The sequence below is a fragment of the Cetorhinus maximus genome, chromosome 17 (genome assembly GCF_964194155.1).
Source record: "Cetorhinus maximus chromosome 17, sCetMax3.hap1.1, whole genome shotgun sequence".
Lineage (NCBI taxonomy): Eukaryota > Metazoa > Chordata > Chondrichthyes > Lamniformes > Cetorhinidae > Cetorhinus > Cetorhinus maximus.
This window is the reverse complement of record NC_135895.1, coordinates 96786869-96809799: the sequence shown is the minus strand read 5'-3', so window position 1 is coordinate 96809799 and position 22931 is coordinate 96786869. Positions and strand designations below refer to the sequence as shown.

Below are 22931 nucleotides of genomic sequence, written 5' to 3'. Positions count from 1 at the left end.
AAACCAACTCTGAATTAATTAATTCCATTAAACTATCCTTTCCCCATACCTTTTACATTTTATTTTTCATGTATTAATTCATTTCCTTTTCAAAAGTTTCATGAAGTTTGTTTCAAACACTGTTTCTGATGGGGATTTCCACAATCTAACAACAATGTGCAAAAATATTTCCCTCAACCTCTCTCCATTTCAAATTTACCCCCTCCAGTTACCAACTCACCCATTAGTGGAAATAGTATCATCTACTTTATCAAAACCCTCCATAATTTCCAACACCTCTGTTAGATCCCCTTTTAACCTTGTTTGTTCTATTGAAAAAAGCGCCAGTTTCTCTGACACTGATATTTTAACAAAAAACCCTCAAAACATCTATCAAAACAACCACAGGTTTTACCAGGTACTTTTCTTGCTTACAATCAGTCCTCAATGTGCCCCAAACAATTAATAACTTTAGCATAACTGTGAGATTTCATATGAAACGCATATCCGTATGAACATGCTTTCCTCATCTTTTTACGACTAATTGCTTTTTCATATTTCAATCTGTTTTTATCCCTTCCATATTTAGATATCTGTGCTGGACTTATATCTTGTGTACCATTGATAGTTTGACCAGCTTCATGACAACTACACAAAGATAATTAAAAAATAGACAATATTTATGACCTATGTACTGCTGGAATAAATACAGTTAGTTGAAGTTGTGGGACTGAATCATATTCCTTTCTGCACATTATCTTAAGTAATGTTTAGCACTGCTCTTCATGAGCTATATTATCCCCCTCATTTTCTTTTCCTCTTCACGGAAGTGCTGACTCGAGCTGCCATTTCGTTCACAGAGTCTCGCAGCTCTTTGGTATCTTTTCCAAGTGGTTATTCTTCAGGGCAAACTGTGTCCAGCAAAGCAAAATTTAAAAAATGTAATATAAAAATCCATCACAAATGTACCCACCTGGCCCTGCCCACCGGCAGGATCTTCCACACCTGCAGAAGTTAATGTACTTTTAGCTGGCTTGGAAAATCCTGGCCATGTGTGAAAGGATAAAGTTTGATGGGCTAGATGATCTTTCCTTGTTCCTTGTTTTCTTAATGTCCATCAACCTTAGGAAAGGCTGACTCTTTATCATTCCACACAGATGTGAACAGCCAACATTACAAATATTTCAACAAAAATCCCCAGAAATTTATACTAAGATCCCAACAGGTTGCAGCAAATCTTTTTGTGCCTATAAACAATGAATCAGCAGTCTGCTTGACTGGCACCACTCCTGTGCCTTATTCTGCTCTCATCCATTTCAAACATGTACAGGGACTGATGAGGTTACTTGAAGCCTCTTCCTCAAGCCCCACCACCACCACCATCAACCTTCTTTCCCCACTGCTTTGGAAATCATCAGCTAACATAAACCACAAATTGAATTTGGGACTTCCCTAATCTGAAAAGCTCAGTACCACACAGGCAGCACATTTTTTCAGAGTCACATGGGGTCTCTTTCTCATTTAATTTTTTCATTAGGAATTGTAACAGTGACAATTGTGTATTTCTGTCTTTCCACAAGTTTTACCCTTAATTTATTCCAAATTGTGTCTGAATTGACCACAAACAAAGAATGAAAACAAGCCTGAACGAAACAATTGTGCAGTGTCTAGGTCACAATTTTATATACACATACTTAGGAGAGAGGGAGATTATTTACTTATTATTTACCTCGCAGGTCTTAAACTTAGCTGGTACTGTTGCCTACTCAATCAACCAGTATGATCCTTGCCTCATGCAAGCAGCAGTCCAAAAACCCAGGTAGAATTCTCTCTAATCCACAGCCCTCTAGCTCCCTACCAAGTCATCTCCTTTTTGTTTTCTCCCAGCAGTCCTTGCCACCCTCCTTCACCTCAACATACCAACCGTATCCTATTTCTGCTCGTTAGCAATTCCATACCACTTCTCTTTCTAAATTGGAGCATCTAACTGGGCTACATGCGAGATCATGTAATGAAATCACCGTGAATTTGTCCAAAGTTGGTAATCCTCAGCTCAACAGAGTCTTGGTCCCATGTGGTCTAGCCAAGAACATTTCTCCTCATCTTGGCCTGCTCCCTGGACTCTGCCCCTCATCACCACTAAACAATTCACTAAAGCACTAAACAATTAAAAACAATTGCTTGCTAACTTGGTGTTGGGAACCAGCTTTCATTTTAGATGTCAGTTGTGGTTCAGTGGTAGCACTCTCGCCTCCTAGTTAGAAGGTTGTGGGTTCAAGTCCTACAGTGGTCACTGGAGCACAAAATAGGGAGCACTACACTGTGGGAGTTGCCATCTCTCAAATGAGACATTAGACCAAGATCCTGTCAGATGTATATACAGCAACTTTATTTATATAGCATCTTCAATGTAATAAAACATCCCAAGCCGCTTCACAGGAGCATTATAAAACAAAATATGACATTGAGCTACATAAGGAGATATTAGGTCAGACAATCAAAAGCTTGATCAGAGAGGTAGGTTCCAAGGAGTGTCTTAAAGGAGAGAGTTTAGGGAGGTTGTTCCAGAGCTTAGGGCCTAGACAACTGAAAGCGTGGCCATCACTGGTGGAGTGATTAAAATCAGGGATGCTCATGAGACCAGAATTAGAGGAGTGTAGATATTTCAGAGGGATTTGGGGTTAGAAGAAATTACAGAGTTAGGGAGGCAAAAGGCCATGAAGAGATTTGAAAACAAGGATGAGAATTTTAAAATCAAGTTTTTGCTTGACCAGGAGCCAATGTCGGTCAGTGAGCACAGAGGCGATAGGTGAATGGGACTTGGTGCGAGTTAAGGCACGAGCAGCAGACTTTTGGATGCCCTCATGTTTACTGCAGCTAAAATGTGGGAGACCAGTCAGGAGTGCATTTGAATATTGATGACTAAAAGTAACAATGCATGAATGAGGGTTTCAGCAGCAGATGAGCTGAGACAGGGAAAGGCTGGGTGATGCTACAGAGGTGGAAATTGGCACTCTTAGTGATGGCCTGAATATGAGGCCAGGAGTTCACCTCAGGTTCAACTGTGACACCAAGGTTGCGAAGACTGGTTTAATCTCAGATTGTTGCCAGGAAGAGGGATGGAATTGATTTCTGGGGAATGAGTTTGGAACAGGGACTGAAAACAATGGTTTCAATCTTCCCAATATATAATTGGGAGGAAACTTCCGCTCATCCAGTAAGGTTAAGATATCAGATAGGCAGTCTGATAATTTAGCAACATTGGAGTCATCGAGAAAGGTGATAGTGAGGTAGACCTGGGTGTCATCAGTGCATGTGTGAAAGCTAATGCTGTGTTTTCAGATAATGTCGCCAAGGGGGATCATGTAGATGAGACATAGGAGGGATAGATCCTTAGGAGGCACCAGAGATAATGCAGCGGGAGCAGGAGGAGAAACCATTGCAAGTGATCCCGTGACACTATTTTGAAAAAAGAGCAGGGCATCCTGCACAATAATTATTCCTCAATCAACATCACTAAAACAGATATCAGGAGTCATGCGCCAATAGAATGTCACTGCTAGTTCAAGATATTCTCACTTGTACATGGAATTGTTATTTGTGGTGCTTGTAAGCTTCAAGTCATATGGATGTTACTGTCTGGGTATTGAGCAATGTTCAAAGAATTGGAGCTGGTTGCACAATATGAATGACCAAGATGTGTATAATTGTCCGACAAAGCCCTGACTTAGTGCATCATACTGAAACCTGAGCTTTTGATGGGCTTTATAAATAGAGGAATAAAGTGCAAAAGCCAAGAAGTTTTGCTAAACCTATATATAACAGTTCAACCTCACTGTGACTATGGTTCCTATTTCTAGGTACCCAAGGGATGTGAGGGGAGGGTTTTGGGGAGTGGAGGGGGCTGGATGGTGGGATAAGGGGCCCAGAAACAGGAAAAGTACCAGGGTCAATGATTTCTCTCCCTGGCCGTCCCCTAAGATCATTGCCGCCAACTGTACTTCATCTTTAACCCATTCTGCTCCTTGCCACCAAGGCCCTTCTCTCTTGCCCAACTCCTTCACTTGTAGATAATTTACAGAAATGAATGACCAGCTTCTTTAAACATTAACAAAAAAGGCAACAAGTCTGTTTTGAACCTTAATGCTACTCTTACTAAATACCAGAGGGACCTCTTGTGGTCAATGCCTGTAGTACAAGCATTATCATCGCACAAGTCAAACATCAAAATGATTAATCATTTACATTTATCCTACGCAGAGCTTCCCTCTTTCCCCAGACCACTGCCCCCTATTGCTTACTTTCTGAAAATAGTTTTGTTCCTACTTACTACATGCAGTCAAGGATGGATGAAAATCATTAGGAATGTTAAGTTTGTGACATGAAGAATCTTCAAAAACATAGTATTTTTCAATTCCAATATTCAGAGAACCACTTTGAAATCATGATACAACTGATTTTTTTGATTCAAATTAATTTTGAAATATGTTTAAAGTAACACTGCTCAAACTGTTACCAATAACTGCCTGTCTTCAAAGCCAAAATTAGACACCTTTTGGATTGCAGTGTTTCCCGCCCTGCCACCTGAAGAGTCAGCAGTGAACGCATCCCCTGCTGATACCAGCTGTCCTCAGCCATTTAACACTAAGCGAGGCATTAATTGGCTAAGAGCAAGACTTCTACCCCCATCTGGTGAGGTAGACCCACCTTAAGAGAGGTGCTGGCCAATCTAATGGCCGGCAATTCTGTAGTCCCAGCAGCGTCAGGTTTGAGTGGTGGCTGCTGCTGGAGATACAGCCAGCTTCTGAAAAGGAGTTAACGGGGCCCAGACTAAAAGTACGTCCAGGGTGCCAGCAGGGCCTGGCTGGCAGGCTCCAGTGAGGGGAATAGGGGGCCAGATTTGAGGGGCTGGGGGGGGTGGGGAGTGGGTTGCATCCGATGGGCACAGGGATCCCCAAAGGAGGTAGCCCCCCCCCCCAGACCCACTAGCCTGACACTAGCCCCTGCAGCTAAAGTTGCTAGGCTACCACTTAGAGTGGGCCTTCCCCTGCAACGGGTAAAATAGTAGGCCTCAATAGGCCCAAGGGTAGGCAGGCCACCCAAAGTTTCCACTGCCCCCCTAAAATGGGAGGCGGGTGTCAGCAGGGGGTGGGGGCGGTGGGGTGGGTAAGTAGCTGGCAGGCACACACTGCATTTTATGAGTCCACCCCACCTTCAAACATACCTGCAGGGGCCAGTAAAATTTCACCTATGGTTTCGATGTTAAAGATACAGGCACAGAGTAAAGGGCCTCAGCTCTGACGTGAAGTAAATTTGTGTATAGATGAAAATGAAAGACATGACACAGTACAGCAGGCACAACTGGTCAGTGGAGCTGCAAAAATATTTCCTAACTGGAACAGATACAAGTCAAACTTCTAACAACCATCTAGACAAGTTATTGAAGTCCATTTGTTTTTCTCAGTAATGCCAAATCAACCCCTATTGAGACTTCAGCATGCACACTTTCCCTTAATTGCTTTTTCAGACAATATTATCAGTAATACTTCATGATCATTCAATATGGTGTCTGGATTGTGCTTTATCAGTTCTAATACCAGCACATAATCAGCAATAGTATCAAAAAGGTTAAAGACTTGTACTATATTGGTAATGACATAAAAATGCTCCCAAGATAACTAACAGCAAATGATCTTGTCAAGATACAAACAATTTGAGCAGCAAAAGTTTCAATTATTATGTCATTCCTAATTATGCTGATGTTGAATATTTCAAGCAGTTTGATCGCAACTAGAAGTTACATCATATCCTTTGGTGAGTAAATGCACCACAAGAGTCACCTGACCTCTTAATGCTGTTACAATTAGAGAAGAATAGTTAAAATATCAGCAAGGCTTCCAGCTCCTGATTGTTGCATGATAACTGTTGCTAGAAAGTGCAACACGTAAAGGTTAAAAATGAGCAAAATTGAACTGCTGCAAAATGCTCACAGCTGAATAGCACTCCAACACAAAGAGCAGCAACTGGGCCAGAACAAGAGGGTGGCTGGCATCAGTGAAACTTTACCCCAATGTGAAACACTGCTTTCAGCAGGACAGATGGAGAAGTGAAAATGAAAAATAGTACATAAAAACATTTTACAAAAATTATCCTAAGCATTATAACTGTTCCCAAGTTTTACTTAAGCAGTACAGGAACCAGGATGACCCAGGACAGCAGATAGGAGACTTTGGGAATGACAGTGGAGAAGGGAGATAAAATAGAAATTAATTTCAAAAACTGAAACAGCATTTTCTCCCTCCTCTCAAACAGCATGAAGATAGTAGGTATGGGAGAGAGAGAGAGACACACACGCAGAGGGAGACAGAGAGAGAGAGAGAGAGAGAGGGGGGGAGAGAGAGAGAGAGAGAGAGAGACAGACAGAGAGAGACAGAGAGAGGGGGAGACAGAGACAGAGGATCCTTTGTTTAGAGTTATTGGGAGATTTATTCACTAAAGGCATACACATCATAGCATCCTGAGACCGTACATGTACATCAAATTAAAGTCAACAGCAATAGTTAAAAGTGTAAAGGACAGGAGTGAAATAAAGCAAATTGACAGAAGCAGAGTGATTCAGACATAACCTTTTCAAAGTATTTTAACAGTGGGTGAGGCACATCATTAATCACTTGTAAAGGTGAAGATATTGTTGCAGACTCAACAATCTACAAATTGGCTACTCCAGTCACTAGTGGCAATACTAGTGGCAATAGTTGGTCAAGACATCTCTGCCCTATGGACAAGCAGAAACAAAGACAATTGAACAAAATGCAGTACACAACAAAGCTTCTACAGAATTGCAGACTGTTAAATAAAGAGTTACAGCAGTTGTAAAAACTAAAAATAGCAATACTTGACAGCATCTGCTTCAACAACAGCGTCTGCTTCAATAACAGCACCTGCACAGTAACAGTGGAAGCAAAAGATTCATTTCTATTGCATCTCCCTCTGCTGGACCAGCTGGGGAAATGCATCAAAATCAGATCAATCTTTGTCCAGTCTCAACCTCCTTGTACAAGTCTGTAATAGCAGTTAACACACCAGCAACTGTCCCGTGTATTCTTCAACTTTTTGTTTTGTGATTTGCATAGTTAGGAAACCCAAATTGCGAGATCATAATGTTGGAATATTTCAGAGGCATGCTGCCATAGATAGAAGCCAGTTGATTCAGACACCAAGATCTTTGAAGCAAGTGCTCTGCCCGGTGCCACATCCCATTGAAGCCACTGTTGGAATCTTTTTCCAAATTCCTCATATCCACCGGCTTCACAAACACTCCTGATGGCTTCCCGGTCAACTGTGCAACTATAAAATTCATGGCAATGTCGTCACAGTTCTGGGTCTTGTCTATTAGGCTGTGGACAGCTGGGAGTTGGACTTTAAACTTCTCGAGGTAACTAGCATGGAAAAATGCAGCTCCAATTAGCACCATGGAGTAATGGTCACCACTCCCACCCAGTGCATTCTGGAGTTCAAAACTGCCATAGCTGTAAATTCCCGAGGAAGTTGTGACATGTTTCCGTGGGACAAACCCGACTATTTGATCTGGAAATTGCTGAAATACAAAACAGAGTGAAGGAAATTTTCCCAGTATCAGCTTTAAATTTATTCCACACCAAATTAAGACAAAGTTTTCTCATGCCATAGTCCTGGGTTGACATTTACCCATTTAATATACCTTGATGAGGTTTCCTCTTAAGTCATAACATTCAAGGCTACGGGCCAAATGCTGGTAAATAGGATTAAGTAGGTAGGTCAGGTGTTTCTCACGTGTTGGTGCAGACTCGATGGGCCGAAGGACCTCTTCTGCACTCTGTGATTCTGCGAAGTACCATCTTCCTAAATTCTACAGCTCAGCCCACTATCAATCATTCCCTTTACAGCAGTGGTCATTTTTCTTGTTTTTCTTTGCATGGATACAACAGTTGCTGCACTAACACTTTATGATAAATTAGAGTCTCAGCTTAGATTCAAATCTCTCCATGGCCTCACCCCTTCCCATCTCTGTAAGCTCCTCCAGTCCTGTATTCCTCTGAAATCTCAGCAATCCTCCAATTCTGGCCTCTTGACACGCCAAATTTTAATCGCTTCACCACTGGCTGCCATGCCTTCCACTGTCAGAGCCCCAAGATCTGGATTTTCCTCCCAAAACCTCCTTTCCCCCCCACCCCTCTCTCTCTTCTCCTTTAACACAGTCCTTAAAGTCTACCTCTTTGATTAAGCTTTTTGGTCACAGTCTCACAATCTCCTAATGTGGCTCGGCGTCATGTTTTGTTTGATAACGCTCCTGTGAAATGCCTTGGGGTGTTTTACTATATAAAGGTGCTATATAAATGCAATTTCTTGTTGTAAATTTGCCAGAGGATATGGCAGTGAGCCATTCAGACCAGGAGATTTCCAGGTTCAATCCCTGATCTGTGCATGAGCTAAACTTTGACAGTGGTGTATTGGGCCCCAGGGTCCACAAGTTAGGGTTTGAAGAGAAAACAAAATGCCAGACGTTGTGCTCCTGATTGCTATCAAATACATCCTGCTCAAATGTGCACTTGTGTGAAAATCAGACAAGGACAAGATCAAATTCAGTTGCAATATTTCCAAAGATGAATTGCAAGCCAACACTCCCTCTCTCTATGATTACCATTTGGTCATGATAGGAGGGTAGCTGGCAACAGTGGAATTGCACCTGTCAGCAGCTTTAGTAGACTAGAAAGAAAAAAATTGGGGGGGGAGGGTAGTTGGGAGGGGAGAGGGGGAGGTGGGAATGGAGTGCAAACCAGAAGTGTGTCCTAACCACTGCACCAAAACATCTTAGTATAGCCTCTACAGTAATGGCTATCTATTTAACTGTTTTGTTGCATTGTTCAGGTATTGGAAATAATGAGCCTAATATAATTTGCTGATCTGCACTCAGGATGGTGTGGGGCTTGAAAGGGAACTTGCAGGTGGTGGTATTCCCATGAGTCTGCTGCCCTTGCCCTTTTAGGTGGTAGAGCTTAGGGGTTTAGAAGGTGCTGTTGAAGAAGCATCGGTGAGTTGTTGCAGTGCATCTTGTATACATCTACTCGGCAACGTGGAAAATTGCCCAGGTGGGTCCTGTACACAAAAAGCAGGACAAGTACAACCCGGCCAATTACTGCTCCATCAATCTACTCTCCATCATCAGTAAAGTGATGGAAGGAGTCATCAACAGTGCTGTCAAGCAGCACTTGCTTAGCAATAGCCTGCTCGGTTCAGGTTCCGCCAGGATCACTCAGCTCCTGACCTCAGAACAGCCTTGGTTCAAACATGGACAAAAGGGCTGACGAGGTGAGGTGAGAGTGACTGCCCTTGACATCAAGGCAGCATTTGACCGAGTGTAGCATCAAGGGGCCCTAGCAAAACTGGAGTCAATGGTAACCAGGAGGAAAACTTGCTGCTGGTTGGAGTCATGCCTAGCACAAAGGAAGATGGTTGTTGGAGGACAATCATCTCAATTCCAGGACATCACTGCAGGAATTCCTCAGGGTAGTGTCCTAGGCCCAACCATCTTCAGTTGCTTCATCAATGACATTCCTTCCATCATAAGGTCAGAAGTGGTTCGCTGATGGTTGCTCAATGTTCAGCACCATTCGCGACTCCTCAAGTTACTGAAGCAGTCCATGTCCAAATGCAGCAAGACCTGGACAATATCAAGGCCTGGGTTGACAAGTAGCAAATAACAATCGTGCCACACAAGTGCCAGATAATGACTATCTCCAACAAGAGAGAACCTAACCATTGCCCCTTGACATTCAATGGCATTACCATCGCTGAATCCCCCACTACCAACATCCTGGGGAGTTATCATTGACCAGGAACTGAACTGGACCAGCCATATAAATACTGTGGCTACAAGAGGGAGATGGTTAAATGGTTAGGAAAGGGGTTCAGCATAGGGAATATGAGGAACTAAGCACTAAATTAAAAAGCAGAACTTCAAAGGTAATAATCTCAATTATTACCTGAGCCACGTGCAAATTGCAAAGGGTCAATAAGATTAGAGAAATGAGTGCTCGGCTCAAAGACTGGGGAGGGAAAAGCAGGTTCTGGTTCGTGGGGCACTGGCACCAGTACTGCGGAAAGTGGGAGCTGTACCATTGGGACGAACTACACCTGAACCATGCTAGGATCAGTGTTCTAGCGAGCCGTGTAACTTGAGAGGTAGAGGGGGTTTTAAACTAAATAGTGGGGACAAAGGATCAAATTTGGAAAGGTGTGGTAAATCATAGAGTAGTGACAAAGCAAGAGAGAAAGGTATTAATATGGGAAAGGATAAACAGGCTATGACATGAAGAGACAGAGTACAAATTGAAGAGTAAATAAGTACATAAGCCTAGAGGTTACAAAAATAATAAAAGCACAAAACTAAAGGTTCTGTATCTGACTGCATGTAGTATTCAAAAAACAGATGAACTGATAGTGCAAATAGAAATAAATAAGTACAATCTGATAGCCATTACAGAGACATGGCTGCAGGATAACATAGTTGGGACCTGAATATTGAAGGGTACATGACATATAGGAAGGACAGGAAGCGAGAAAAAGGTGGAGGGGTGACTTTGTTAATTAATTATGGTATTAGCACACTGGAGAGGAATGACCTAAGTTCAGGAAATCAGGATCTAGAAGTGGTGTGGGTAGAGATGAGAAATGATAAAGGCGAGGAGTCACTTGTGAGAGGGGTGTACAGGTCCCCAAACAGTAACCACATAGTAGGGCAGAGTATAAAGGAAGAAACAATGGGAACTTGTCAGAAAGGTACAGTGATAATAATGAAAGATTTTAATCTGCATATAGACTGGAAAAAGCAGATGGGCTAGGGGATAGCCTAGCTGAGGAATTCATAGAATGCTTTTGGGATAGTTTCTTAGAGCAGCACGTTCTGGCACCAACCAGAGAGCTGGCTATACTAGGCCTGTGCAACGAGATAGGACTAATTAATGACCTCATAGTGAAAGTGCCTCTAGATAGCAGCAATCATAATATGATTGAATTTTACATTCAGTTTGAGGGAGAGAACAGAGGATCTAAGACTAGTATTTTAGATTAAATAAGGGCAATTATGAGGGCATGAAAGTAGAACTAGCCAAAATGAACTGGCAAATTAGGTTAAGAGATATGCCAACAGAGATGCAGTGGCAGACATTTAAGGAGATATTTCAGAATACACAAAATAGATACATTCCAACAAGAAAGAAAAATTCCAAGGGGAGGACCCACCATCTGTAGGTAATTTAAAAAAGTTAAAGATAGTATCAAACTTCAAGAAAAACCATCTAATTACACAAGGATGAGTGGCAGGTCAGAAGATTGGACAGAATATAAAAAACAGCAAAGAAGGACTAAAAGGTCAATAAGGAGAGCAAAATTAGAGTACAAGAGAAGGCTGGCTAGAAATATAAAAACAGATAGTAAGAGTTTCTATAGATATTTTAAAAAGAGTTAAAATGAGCATTGAACCCATGGAAAGTTAATCTGAGGAATTAATAATGTAAGATAAGGAGATGGCAGATGAATTGAACAAGTATTTTGCATCGGTCTTCACTAAAGTGGATACAAGCAACATCCCAGAAATAGCTGTAAATCAGGAATGGAAGGGAGGGAGGAACTGAAGAAAATTACAGTCACCAGGAAAGTGATGCTGAGCAAATTGTTGGAACTGCAGGTTGACAAGTTCCAAGGTCCTGATGGATCTCATCCTAGGGTCCTAAAGGAAATGGCTAGGGAGATGGTTGGCGCATTGATTTTAATTTTCCAAAATTCCCTGGATTTGGGGAAGGTTCCATTTGATTGGAAAATAGCAAATCTAACTCCTTTATTCAAAAGGGTGGGGAACAGAAATCAGGAAGCTACAGGCCAGTTAGCTTAACATCTGCAATCGGGAAAATGCTAGAGCTTAATATTAAAGACATTATTAACAGGGCACTTGCAAAAATTCAAGGTAATCAGACAGAGTCGATGTGGTTTTGTGAAAGGGAAATCATCTTTAACCAATTTATTAGAGTTCTTTAAAGAAGTAGCATATGCTGTGGATAAAGAGGAGCTGGTAAATGTACTGTACTTAGGTTTCTAGAATGCATTTGATAAGGTGCCACATCAAAGGTTATGGTGAAAAATAAAAGCTCATGGTGTAGGAGGTAACATATTGGCATGGACAGAAGATTGGCTAGGTAACAGGAAATAGAGAGTAGGCATACGAATAGGTCATTGTCTGGTTGGCAAGATGTAACAAATGGTGTGCCACAGGGGTCAGTACTGGGGCCTCAAACTTTTACAATTTATAGAAATGACTTCAATGAAGATTCCAAAGGTATGGTTGCTAAATTTGTGATGACACAAAGACAGGTAGGAAAGTAAGTTGTGAAAAGGACGCAAGGAGGCTACAAAGGGATACAGATAGGTTACGTGAGTGGGCAAAGACCTAGCAAATGGAGTATAATGTGGCAAAATGCAATTGTCCATTTTGGCAGGAAATATAAAAAAGCAGCTTTTGATCTAAATGAGATTGCAGAACTCTGAGACACAGAAGGATCTGGCTGTCCTAGTGCATGAATCACGAAAGGTTAGTATGCAGCTACAGCAAGTAATTAGGAAATCTAATCAAATGTTATTGTTTATTGCGAGGGGAATTGATTACAAAAGTAGGGGGGGTTATGCTTCAGTTATACAGTGCATCGGTGAGATCACATCTGGAATATTGTGCACAGTATTGGTCTCCTTATTTAAGGAAGGATGTAAATGTATTGGAAGCAGTTCAGAGAACATTTACTAGACAAATACCTGGAACGGGCGTGTTTCTTATGAGGAAAGGTTAGGCTAAGTTTGTATCCGCTGGAATTTAAAAAGAGGTGATCTAATTGAAATACATAAGCTCCTGAGGGGTCTTGACAGGGTTGATGTGGAAAGTATGTTACTTCTCGTGGGAGAATCTAGAACTGAGGTCTGAATTTAAAAATAAGGAGTCACTCATTTAAGACAAAGATGAGGAGAATTTTTTTTCTCTCAAAGGGTCATGAGTCTTTGGAACTCTGTTCCTCAAAAAGTGGTGGAAGCAGAGTCTTTGAATATCTTTAAGGCAGAGGTAGCAATGGGGTGAAAGGTTATCGCGGGTGAACAGGAATGTGGAGTGGAGGTTATAATCAGATCAGCCATGATCTTATTGAATGGTTGAACAGTCTCGAGGGGCCTTCTCCTGTTCCTAATTTGTATGTTCATATGACAGATTCATCTGTGACAGGTAGACTGGTGAAGACAAAGTCAACTAGATTTTTCCCTCATCACCTGCCGTAGGCCCAGTCTGGCAGAAATGTCCTTCGGGACTCAGCCAGTTCGGTCAGTAGTGGTGCTACTGAGCCACCCTTCATGATGGACATGGAAGGCTCCCACCCGAAGTACTGTTGAAGGGTCATTGGACTCGAAATGTCAACTCTTCTCTTCTCCACCGATGCTGCCAGACTTGCTGAGTTTTTCCAGGTAATTCTGTTTTTGTTCCCGAAGTACAATCTGTGCACTTGCCACCTTCAGTGCTTCCTCCAAGTCGTGTTCAACATGGAGGAGTACTGATTCATCAACTGAGGGAGGGCAATAAGTGGTAATCTGTAAGGTTTATCTGTCCATGTTTGACTCGACGCCATGAGACTTCATGGGGTCTGGAGTCAATGTAGAAGACTCCAAGAGAAACTCCCTCCTAACTGTATACCACTGTGTTGCCACCTCTGCTGGGTCTGTCTTGCCCAATGGGACAAGACATACCCAGAAATGTTGGTGGTGGTAACTGGGAGATTGGCTGTAAGGTGTGATTCGACGAGTATGATGATATCAGGCTGTTGCTTGAATCGTCTGTGGGACAGCTCTCCCAATTTTGGCACAAGCTCCCCATTTTAGTAAGCAGGGCTTTGCAGGATTGACAGAACAGGATGTGCCATTGTCATTTCTAGTGCCTAAGTCAACATCACATGGTTCATTCATCCGGCTTTGTTTCTTTTTGACTTTTCTGTAGTGGTTTAGTACAACTGAGTGGTTTGCTCAGCTGCTTCAGAGGGGCATTTAAGAGTCAACCAGTGGGTCTGGACTCGCATGTAGGCCAGACCAAGTAAAGGAAGGCAGATTTCCTTCCCTAAAGGTCATTCATGGACATTTTATGGCAATCAATGATAGTTTCATGGTGCCATTACTAAGACAAGCTTTCAATTCCAAATTTATTCACTAATTGAATTTAAATTTTACCAGATGCCATGGTGGGATTTGAACCCGTGTCCCCTGGGTTATTAGCCTGGGCCCCTGGATTACTAGTCCATTAACATTACCACTACGCATCAATCCCTCCTCATTATTTACACTAAACAAGATTTTTTAAAAATATATTAAATCAAAGTGAAAGGACTTAGAAAAAGTTACCTTCAACGTAAACAAGCAACTATCCAGCCAGTCAGGAAGATATTTAAAAGCAAACCTATTGCACTGATGGTTAAAGTATGAAGATTTGACTCAGTGACTTAATTTTAAAATAATATTATCTATATCATCCATGACATTAACTAATGGTTCCTCACAAGATTTATTTTATTCCTTAGTGCATTCTGCTGCCTGAATCACAACATCTATCCAGCCAGTCAGTAAAATATTTAGTAGTATACCTGCCACACTGAGTAGGCAAAATCAAGGTCATAGGCGCTAATTAAAATATCATCATCAAGCATCAAGACAGCTGGAAAAAAAGGGAAAATACATTAAAAATGTTGCTTTGTAATCGTACAAATTATCATACACAATATACAGATATTGGACAAAATTTCACAGACATATTCCACAAGAATAGATAGAAATCAAGGGGAAAATGGAAGTATTTTAAGTACTGAAGGCCATTTTCTCAAAAAGCTTGTCTATTTTTCACTGATCTCGGCTTAATCTACTCACTACTATATCAGTCAGTAATTCTTTCGAGAAATGCATCTGTGTTTTCAACCCATTTATACTGTCCATTTAATGGCCTCCTATGACAACAGCTTTTTTTTTATTATTTGTTCATGAGATGTGGCATCACTAGCAAGACCAGCATTTATTGCACATGCCTAGCGTTTTTAGAGGAAAGATTCCTGCCCTGCTTCCTCCAAACTATCTAATCCTTAGCTGTATCTTCTAGTACTTGGATCTTTCACCATAGTGAAGAATTTGCTTGGATTAATTTTTGTTAATTGTAATCATAATATTGAAAATGTGGGTTTGGTGGCCTTGAACTCACTTCTTCAAAGAGAAACAGCTCCACTTCACAAACTATTTCTCAGAACTTAAATTTAAAAATTTACTGATTGAGAACCAGACTATGAAAACCAGGTGTAGATTGTAACTGAGAAAAGAGTAGCAAGACACCTTTAACAATCAAAGGAGAGGCAGTCCAATGAAAAATTTTAGTTACAGAAATACAATCTAATAAATTTTGTTTCTAATAGCACTGGGGAAGAACAGAAAAAAGGTAAAAACCAGATTTAGCCAATTAAGACCAACAATAAAATTTTGATATTTCACAAAAGTTTACCTTTGGTTTCCAGTTCTGGAATCGGCTCCAGTCGGTTCCGCATTCTATTCACAGTCTGTTCCTTAAAAATAACAGGGATGGGATGTGGTCCCAGTGAATCCCATAAGTCTTTTGGCACTTTTATTCCAACACTATTCCAAACCACAATGATTTTGTGTAGATTTGGAATGGCCTGATAATGATTCAGCAGTTTAAGAAGCAGGTCCGTCCTGTTGTAGGACTGCATGATAATGGTGAAGGAGCTCCGAGCATCGGTTATCTGGTCAACTTGCTCCCTACGGTCAACAACAGCTCCACTTTCCACAACTTTGGGCAATAACATGGTTAGTGCAGCTCCCACAAAAAAGACAATTAGGACGGCCATCACTAAATAAGGAGGAAGTGTCCTGCCACCAAACAGTCGCCTTGTAAATCTGTGGATATCAAAGATACTAAGTACAATATTCAAAAATAATTGAATGGTAAACTGTGCAGGATTCCAACCCACCCATCTGCTGCACTCAGGATAAAGTTCTTAGATCTCTTACCATTTTGCTAAAAGACAAACAACATAACTAATTAGATAGAAAAAAAGCCAATAAACTTATGCTTTTTAAAATATCTTAATCCTATCCAGTCCTTTCACCAAAGATGAGAACATAGGAATGTGTTAGGACAGCGGTTCCCAAAGTTTGGATTGTGACTCTCCAATGGGGATGCAGAACCAGCATTTGGAGTCACGAGCACCTCCTCTTCCAAGGCAGCAATGGAAACTGTGGAGAGATTCTGGTGGGACAGCCCTGGACTCACTGGATTGATGCTGCTAAACAGCAAAAGGGCGGATGGAGAGCTCAAAGTACCCTTTAGCCTTAGGAAGCACTTCTGGTGATGAGCGCCAAGCAGACCTGGGATGTTTATGCACCAACTTGGCACAGGCCGAGACAGGTGCTCAGTCACCGAGTGTGGGAAAAATCAGGAAGTCACATGGCTGAGCCGGGCAGGTGAGTGGAAGCTTCAAGAAGGCAGTTCACCACCATCTTCTGAAAGGCAAGTGGGGCTGAGGAACAGGTTACATCCCATGAAAGAATAAAAAAAACATGGTCAGAAGCTCAATTTGCGGTCAAATATGACAAGAAGGTTGTGAACCGTCTGGTTCAGCTTCAAAGAGAGGTGGGATCAGTGGCAAGGGAGTTTGTAGTGGGAACTAAAGACAATGGCTTTGGTCTTTGCAATATTGAAAGGAAATTTCTGCACATCAAGTACAGGATGTCAGAAAAGCAGTCCAATAATTTAAAGACAGTGGATGTGTTGAGAAGTTGTGGTGAGGTAGAACTCGGTGTGTGTGTGGAAGCTGCCACTGTTTTCAGATGATGTTCTGAAGGGGCAGTGTGTAGGCGAGAAATAGGGGCTAAGGATAGATCCTTGAGGGACACTAGAGGTATGAGTGCAGGAGTGGGATGAGAAGCAATTGCAGCCAATTCTTTGGTTACAATTAGACAGATTGGAACGGAAGTAGCATCTGTTGACAAGCTGTTTGTAATGATAATTCTGATGAAAGATTATGGAACTGAAACATTAACACTGCTTCTTTCTCCACAGATACTGCCTGAACTGTTGAGTGTTTCCAGCATTTTTAGTTTGTGAAAGATCGCAACTATTCTTACCGAACATCCACGCATGTTCCAGTAGGAGTCACTGTGTTATCTAGTCGAAATCACTGACTAGCCATATCTTGGCTACAATGAGCATGCAGACCTTATTAAAGTACATTTATTTGTCTCGTATGAATGAATGCAAGGTATTTTTTTTTTAACTAAACTTATTGCAGTTGGCTAAAACAACGTAAACCGTAGCCACGCTTACAGATAGTCAGCAACTTTTATTGCATGACATTGGTAGAGGGGCGCTGAGGCTAATTAAATAAAACATTGACACCAATAACAGTTTACACACCACAAAACAAGGTTGGGAGTTGTGACCCTGTTTTTAGAGGCCGAGCTCATCAGGCAATGATTTACTTATCAAGCCGTCGGAGCTCCCTATATCTAAAGTTCTAAGGCAGATGTGTTTGTTTGTTTGTAAGTAACCTTTTAAAGAGACATGGCTTGTTATATTGGGATGCAAGCAACCAGAACCCACCCAACCAGTGAAAATAGAAAAAAAACAAACCCAGGTTATGCACAGGCAGAAACAAAAAAGGAATATCTATTAATTGATCATAATCTGTATTTTCAGGGTGGAAATCCCTGCACAAAATGGGGCCCACTCGTCGACAAGGATGCGCCGCAATTAATTGGAGCCCAGAAGCAGCGCTCTGGGCACAGCCGAGGTTTACTCTCTCCAGACGCCCACCAGCCTCTGTTACCAGGCCTCGGCACCACGGCCATCGTCCCTCACACTCCCCTCCCTTGACCGTGGGGGAACAGCGATAGCTTCTTCACGAACAGGCCGGAATCTCGAAGCGGGTGGAGGGATATTACAAACAGCTGGAAAGCCGTGTCCGTGCTTTAACCACAATAAAACCCCCGCAGCCGCCGGGTCTCACCTCATGGCGGCGGCGGCGGCGACGAACCCCCAACTGCACACTCACTGCCGGCTCCGGAGCTCGCACCTGGACCGGCAGCGCGCATGCGCCACAGCCCGCCGCCTCTGGGGGCTCTCACCTGGTGCGCATGCGCAACAGCCAGCTCACATTCCAACTTCCAACTTTCTATTAAACTTCGTTGAACCGTACTGCACGGAAGGAGGCCATTCGGCCCGTTGTGACTCTCCCAAGAGCAACTGACCTTCAGGTAATTATCTTTTTTCAAAGTCCTTTTCAAAGTCATGATTGAAAATGCCTCCACCACACTCAGGCAGTGCATTCCAGATTCCAATCACTCGCTTTGCTAAAAGTTTTTCCTCATGTCGCTGTTACTTCTTCTCCCATTCAACTTAAGTCGGTATCCTCTGATATTCAACCCTTTTGTCATCGGGGATAGTTTTTCGCTATCTATTCTTGTTCAGACGCTTCATGGTTTTAAACTGCTCTATCAAATCTCCTCGCAACCTTCTGTAAGAACAACTTCAGCTTCTTCAATCTATCCATTGAACTGAAGTCCCTCGTCCCTAGAACCATTATCATAAATCTTTTTTGCACCCTCTCTAGGGCCTTCACATCCATCTTAAAGTGCAATGCCCAGTATTGTGCACAATTATTCCAGCTGAGGCTGAACCAATGTTTTATAAAGTTTCATCATAACCTCCATGCTTTTGTACTCTTATGACTCTATTTATGTAGCCCATATGCCATTTTAACCATTTTCTTAACTTGCCCTGCCACCTTCAACAATTTGTGCACATCACCACCATATCTCTCAGTTCCTGCAACCACTTTAGAATTGCACCCTTTATTTTATATTGTCTCTCCCCATTCTTACTAACAAAATGAATTACTTCACACTTCTCTGCATTAAATTTCATCTGCCATTTGTCCACCCATTCCACGGGGCTGTTCTCTTGAAGTCTCTGTACAGTTAACAATACTTCCTAGAAAATAGAGAGTAAAAACTCATACATCACAATTTTACACTTAGATCCAGTTCACAGGCAAGTGAGTGTATAGTGGACAATAATAATATTATTATTTAAGTGTATATGTTTCATTCTTTTTTATGATTGTTGTGCCCCTCAAAAAGGAATCATTTTTGTCTAGTCTTTGGTGGATGACACTGGTGTAACCCATGTCTCCTTATTGGTTACTTTAGAAAATGCTGACCTAAACTAAAAACTAAACTAACCTTACACAATGAATGAGAAATCATACTGTAAGTGCCTAAACTATCATTTAGCTACCCGTTTTAACTCTTGGTTGCAGTTATTTTTGCAATGGGAGATTTGTAGAGATATTTGCCCTGATAACATTGCCTCAAGCAAAATTAACCAAACCAAAATAGTGAACAATATGCTCTGTGATTGCACCTGTGGTTAGTGAAGTGAAAAGTGGGTGACCTCAAACTTCTCCTTAAGGGCAACTAGCGATGGGCAATAAATTCTGGCATTTCCAGTGATGGCCACATGGCAGGAATGAATCAACGGTTGGAAAGTTGATGTTTGTATTTCCAGCTACCAACTTAAAATGTGTTATAGTTGAATCCATTATATAAAATACATTCATATCGGATAATTGTAGCATATATATTGGGGTTTTATCCTGTGGGCGAACCCTGTTTTGATAGTAGAGTGGCAGGACTTTCATTCATAACACTTAATTCCTTTTGACACAATTTTCCTTATCAATTCTGTAGGAAACAGATCCATTTTCTATTGCAGATGTAGGTCTGGCATGTTCATTCTTAATAATGCAAAATTGAAGATCAAGTAGTATTTTGCAGCAAGTACTTTGTTTTTAATATTTAAATATTGTACACACATAACTATTTCAATTAAATTATTCTTGGCTTTGACTGCTCCATTATTGTACATTCCAAAATGGCTGAAAATGAATCAAAAAATGTCAAAATTCTGTATCCTGGGGAGTCTTGTCTCAATTCTACCTTGAGGAAATAATTTTTGCTTTTTTTTCCCGTTCAAAGATTTTTAAATCAGCTACTGTAAAAATGCATTTGTGTTTTATTTCCTATCATGTAACTGATGACATACTGTGTGTGTAGCTGCAGTTGAAGTTATGCCAAGGTCATGACCCTTCGCGTTCCTATTGCAATTACATCCATAGAGTGAGCAGCAGGCTCTTGGAAAAATGAATGGAAACACAATGGTAGCATTGTCTGTTGTACGGCATGGCACGGCTCCGCCGAACGTTACTGTACGTCAGTGCGCAGGCGCCCTGCTCGCTGTACGGCACTGACCGGAAGTTGCGGCAAGCAGCGAGAGTCAGTGCAGTTGCCGTGGAGCGGCGGCCGCGGCCTCGACTTTTACCATGTTACCCCTCTCCATAAAGGACGATGAGTACAAGCCGCCCCGCCTCAATCTGCTGCGCAAGGTCTCAGGCTGGTTCAGGTAGGCACCGGGAGCGGAGCGGGGCGGGTCGGGGAAGGAAGCGTGGGGAGGGCTGCTGGACACCGTGAGTGTGGGGCCGGCTTCAGCGGCGGGCCGTGCGGCTGGTGTCTGGCCTGGGGTTCGGGAAGTGAGTACAGGGCCGGGCCGGGCCGTGGGTGTCTCTGCAGTTGACGCCCATTCTCTTCCCTCCTCCTAGGTCCATCCTGTCGGACTCCACATCCCGGAACCTCTTCTTCTTTCTGATGCTGAACCTCTCCTTTGCTTTCGTCGAGCTGCTGTACGGGATCTGGAGCAACAGGTGAGAGCCGTGGGGAGAATGGGCCCAGCCTCCTCTCTGCATTGCCACGTCGCGCTTCATAGGAGGAAGTGGAGAAAACGCCACGGGCCCGACTGCACTTCCCCCGCTGCCAGGAATGAAGCCATCACATCCACACACCGTTGGGGATCTGTTGCTGGGCCAATAACAACAGAAATGCAATGTTTGACTTGGTTCTGGTATATCAGCCTGTTTGTGAGATAATTGTCAGCTGGGAAGGAAAGAGCTTACATTAATTTAGTGTTTTCATTCAATGTAATTTGAATGTTCCAAAACCATCATAACAAATTAGTTATTTGTGAAATATAGTCACTGGTAATAATCATTAACAAGCTAATTGCATATAAGGTCCCATAAACTATAAATGAGTGAAACAACCATCTAATCTTTTGGTTGAGGGATAAATGCTGGCCTGGGCACATGGATTCCAGATGTCCCAAAAAGCGTGGTGACCAGTGAAATACATTTGAAGGGTGGTCACTGTTGTAAGCAACATGGCAGCCAAGTTGCGCATAGCAAAGGTCTGCAAACAGCAAAGGACTGCATTGGTACAAGAAGGCAGTTCACCACCACCTTCTCAAGGGCAATTAGGGATGGGCAATAAATGCTAGTCTAGCCAGCGACACCCACATCCCATAAATGGGGAAAAAAGAAAGAGGCAATGAATAAATCTGTTTGTGTTATTGATTGAAGTATAACTATGGCCAGGACACAAGGAAAACTTTCCTGCTCTCCTTTGAAATAGTGTGAGGGAACACTGAGATCCACCTCCTGACAGATGAGGCCTGATTTAATATCTGATCTGAAAGAATGAAGCATTCCATTAGCCATCGGCACTGCACTGAAGTGTCATCCCGGGCATCTGGTTAAGTTCCTGGAGTTGGGTTTGAACCCACGATCTTGAGATCAGCTGATCTCCCTTTCCTTGTTTGTCAAGCATACACATTAAAATACAAACAAGTTACAATATGGAAACAGACCATTGAGCTCAACTAGCTTCTGTTGCCACTTACCTTCTATGTGAGCAGACAGTTCCAACTATATTAACCCACCCGCTCCTACATCTTTTTGTCAAGGTAATCCTGAATGTTGATCTAGTTGCTGCCTCAACCACTAACACTGGAGGTATGTTCCACAACTCTTGAAAGTAATTTTTCCTATGCATTTGTAAATTTCTTGCATTTAATCTTGAAACTGTCCCCTTTTCTTGGCTCCACTACTACTGAAAATGGTCTGTTTCTACATACAAACATAAAAGCTAGAAGTAGGAGTAGGGCCCTCGAACCTGCTCCGCCATTCAGTAATATCATGGCTAATCTGACTGTAACTTCAACTCCACATTCCTGCCTATTCTTGATAACCTTTCACCCCCTTGCTTATCAAGAATCTATCTACCTCTGCCTTGAAAATATTCAAAGACTCTGCTTCTATTGCCTTTTGAGGAAGAAAGTTCCAAAGACTCTCAGCCCTCTGAGAGAAAAAATAAATCTCCTCATCTGTCTTAAATGAGTGATCCCTTATTTTTAAACTGTAACCTTGGTTCTAGATCCTCCCACAAGAGGAAACATCCTTTCCACATCCACCCCATCAAGACCCCTCAGGATCTTAAGTATTTCGATTAAGTTGCCTCTTACTCTTTAAATTCCAGTGGATACAAGCCTAGCCTATCCAACCTTTCCTCATAAGAAACATGCCCATTCCAGGTATTAGTCTAGTAAACCTTCTCTGAATTGCTTCCAACACATTTAAATCCTTCCTTAAATAAGGCGACCAAAATTGCGCACAGTACTACAGATGTGGTATATACCATGGTCTTGTATAACTGAAACATAACCTCCCTACTTTTGTATTCAATTCCCAACACAATAAACAATAACATTTCTATTAGGTTTCCTAATTACTTGCTGCACCTGCATACTAACCTTTTGCGATACATGCACAAGGACACCCAGATCCCTTTGCATCAGAGCTCTGCAGTCGCTCACCATTTAGATAATATGCTTTTTTATTCTTCCTACCAAAATGGACAATTTCACATTTTCCCACATCATATTCCATTTGCCA

The 22931-nt window shown here is 42.1% G+C and overlaps 2 protein-coding genes and 1 pseudogene across 8 annotated transcripts in view; 1 reads left to right on the top strand and 2 right to left on the bottom strand.

Annotated features, from left to right (window-relative positions):
• Positions 1-1935, bottom strand: part of LOC144692806 (exostosin-like 2 pseudogene) — a 7399-nt pseudogene extending 5464 nt beyond the window's left edge. Inside the window, exon 1 of the transcript XR_013579398.1 lies at positions 1900-1935. The product of XR_013579398.1 is annotated as an exostosin-like 2 pseudogene (transcript). The remainder of the gene's footprint in view (positions 1-1899) is intronic.
• Positions 1936-5603: 3668 nt separating this feature from the next.
• extl2 (exostosin-like glycosyltransferase 2) lies at positions 5604-18242 on the bottom strand. 3 transcript variants are annotated; one of them, XM_078561659.1, is made up of 4 exons: positions 18217-18242; positions 15575-15987; positions 14676-14746; positions 5604-7576 (listed from the first exon to the last, which is right to left on the bottom strand). In XM_078561659.1, the coding sequence occupies exons 1-4, from the start codon at positions 18225-18227 to the stop codon at positions 7085-7087; spliced, it is 987 nt and encodes a 328-aa protein (XP_078417785.1). In that variant the 5' UTR covers positions 18228-18242; the 3' UTR covers positions 5604-7084. The 3 variants fall into 3 exon arrangements, with proteins under 3 accessions (XP_078417785.1, XP_078417786.1, XP_078417787.1); XM_078561660.1 differs by lacking the exon at positions 18217-18242 and adding an exon at positions 18099-18171; XM_078561661.1 differs by lacking the exon at positions 18217-18242 and adding an exon at positions 17218-18029.
• Positions 18243-19928: 1686 nt separating this feature from the next.
• Positions 19929-22931, top strand: part of slc30a7 (solute carrier family 30 member 7) — a 66023-nt gene continuing 63020 nt past the window's right edge. For 3 of the 4 annotated variants that reach the window (XM_078561665.1, XM_078561663.1, XM_078561666.1), the window contains exons 1-2: positions 19929-20551; positions 20748-20849. In XM_078561665.1, the coding sequence (XP_078417791.1) occupies positions 20472-20551; positions 20748-20849 (182 nt within the window). In that variant the 5' untranslated portion in view covers positions 19929-20471. Of the gene's footprint in view, positions 20552-20747; positions 20850-22931 lie in introns of those variants that run through there. The other variant, XM_078561667.1, reaches the window with a different exon arrangement.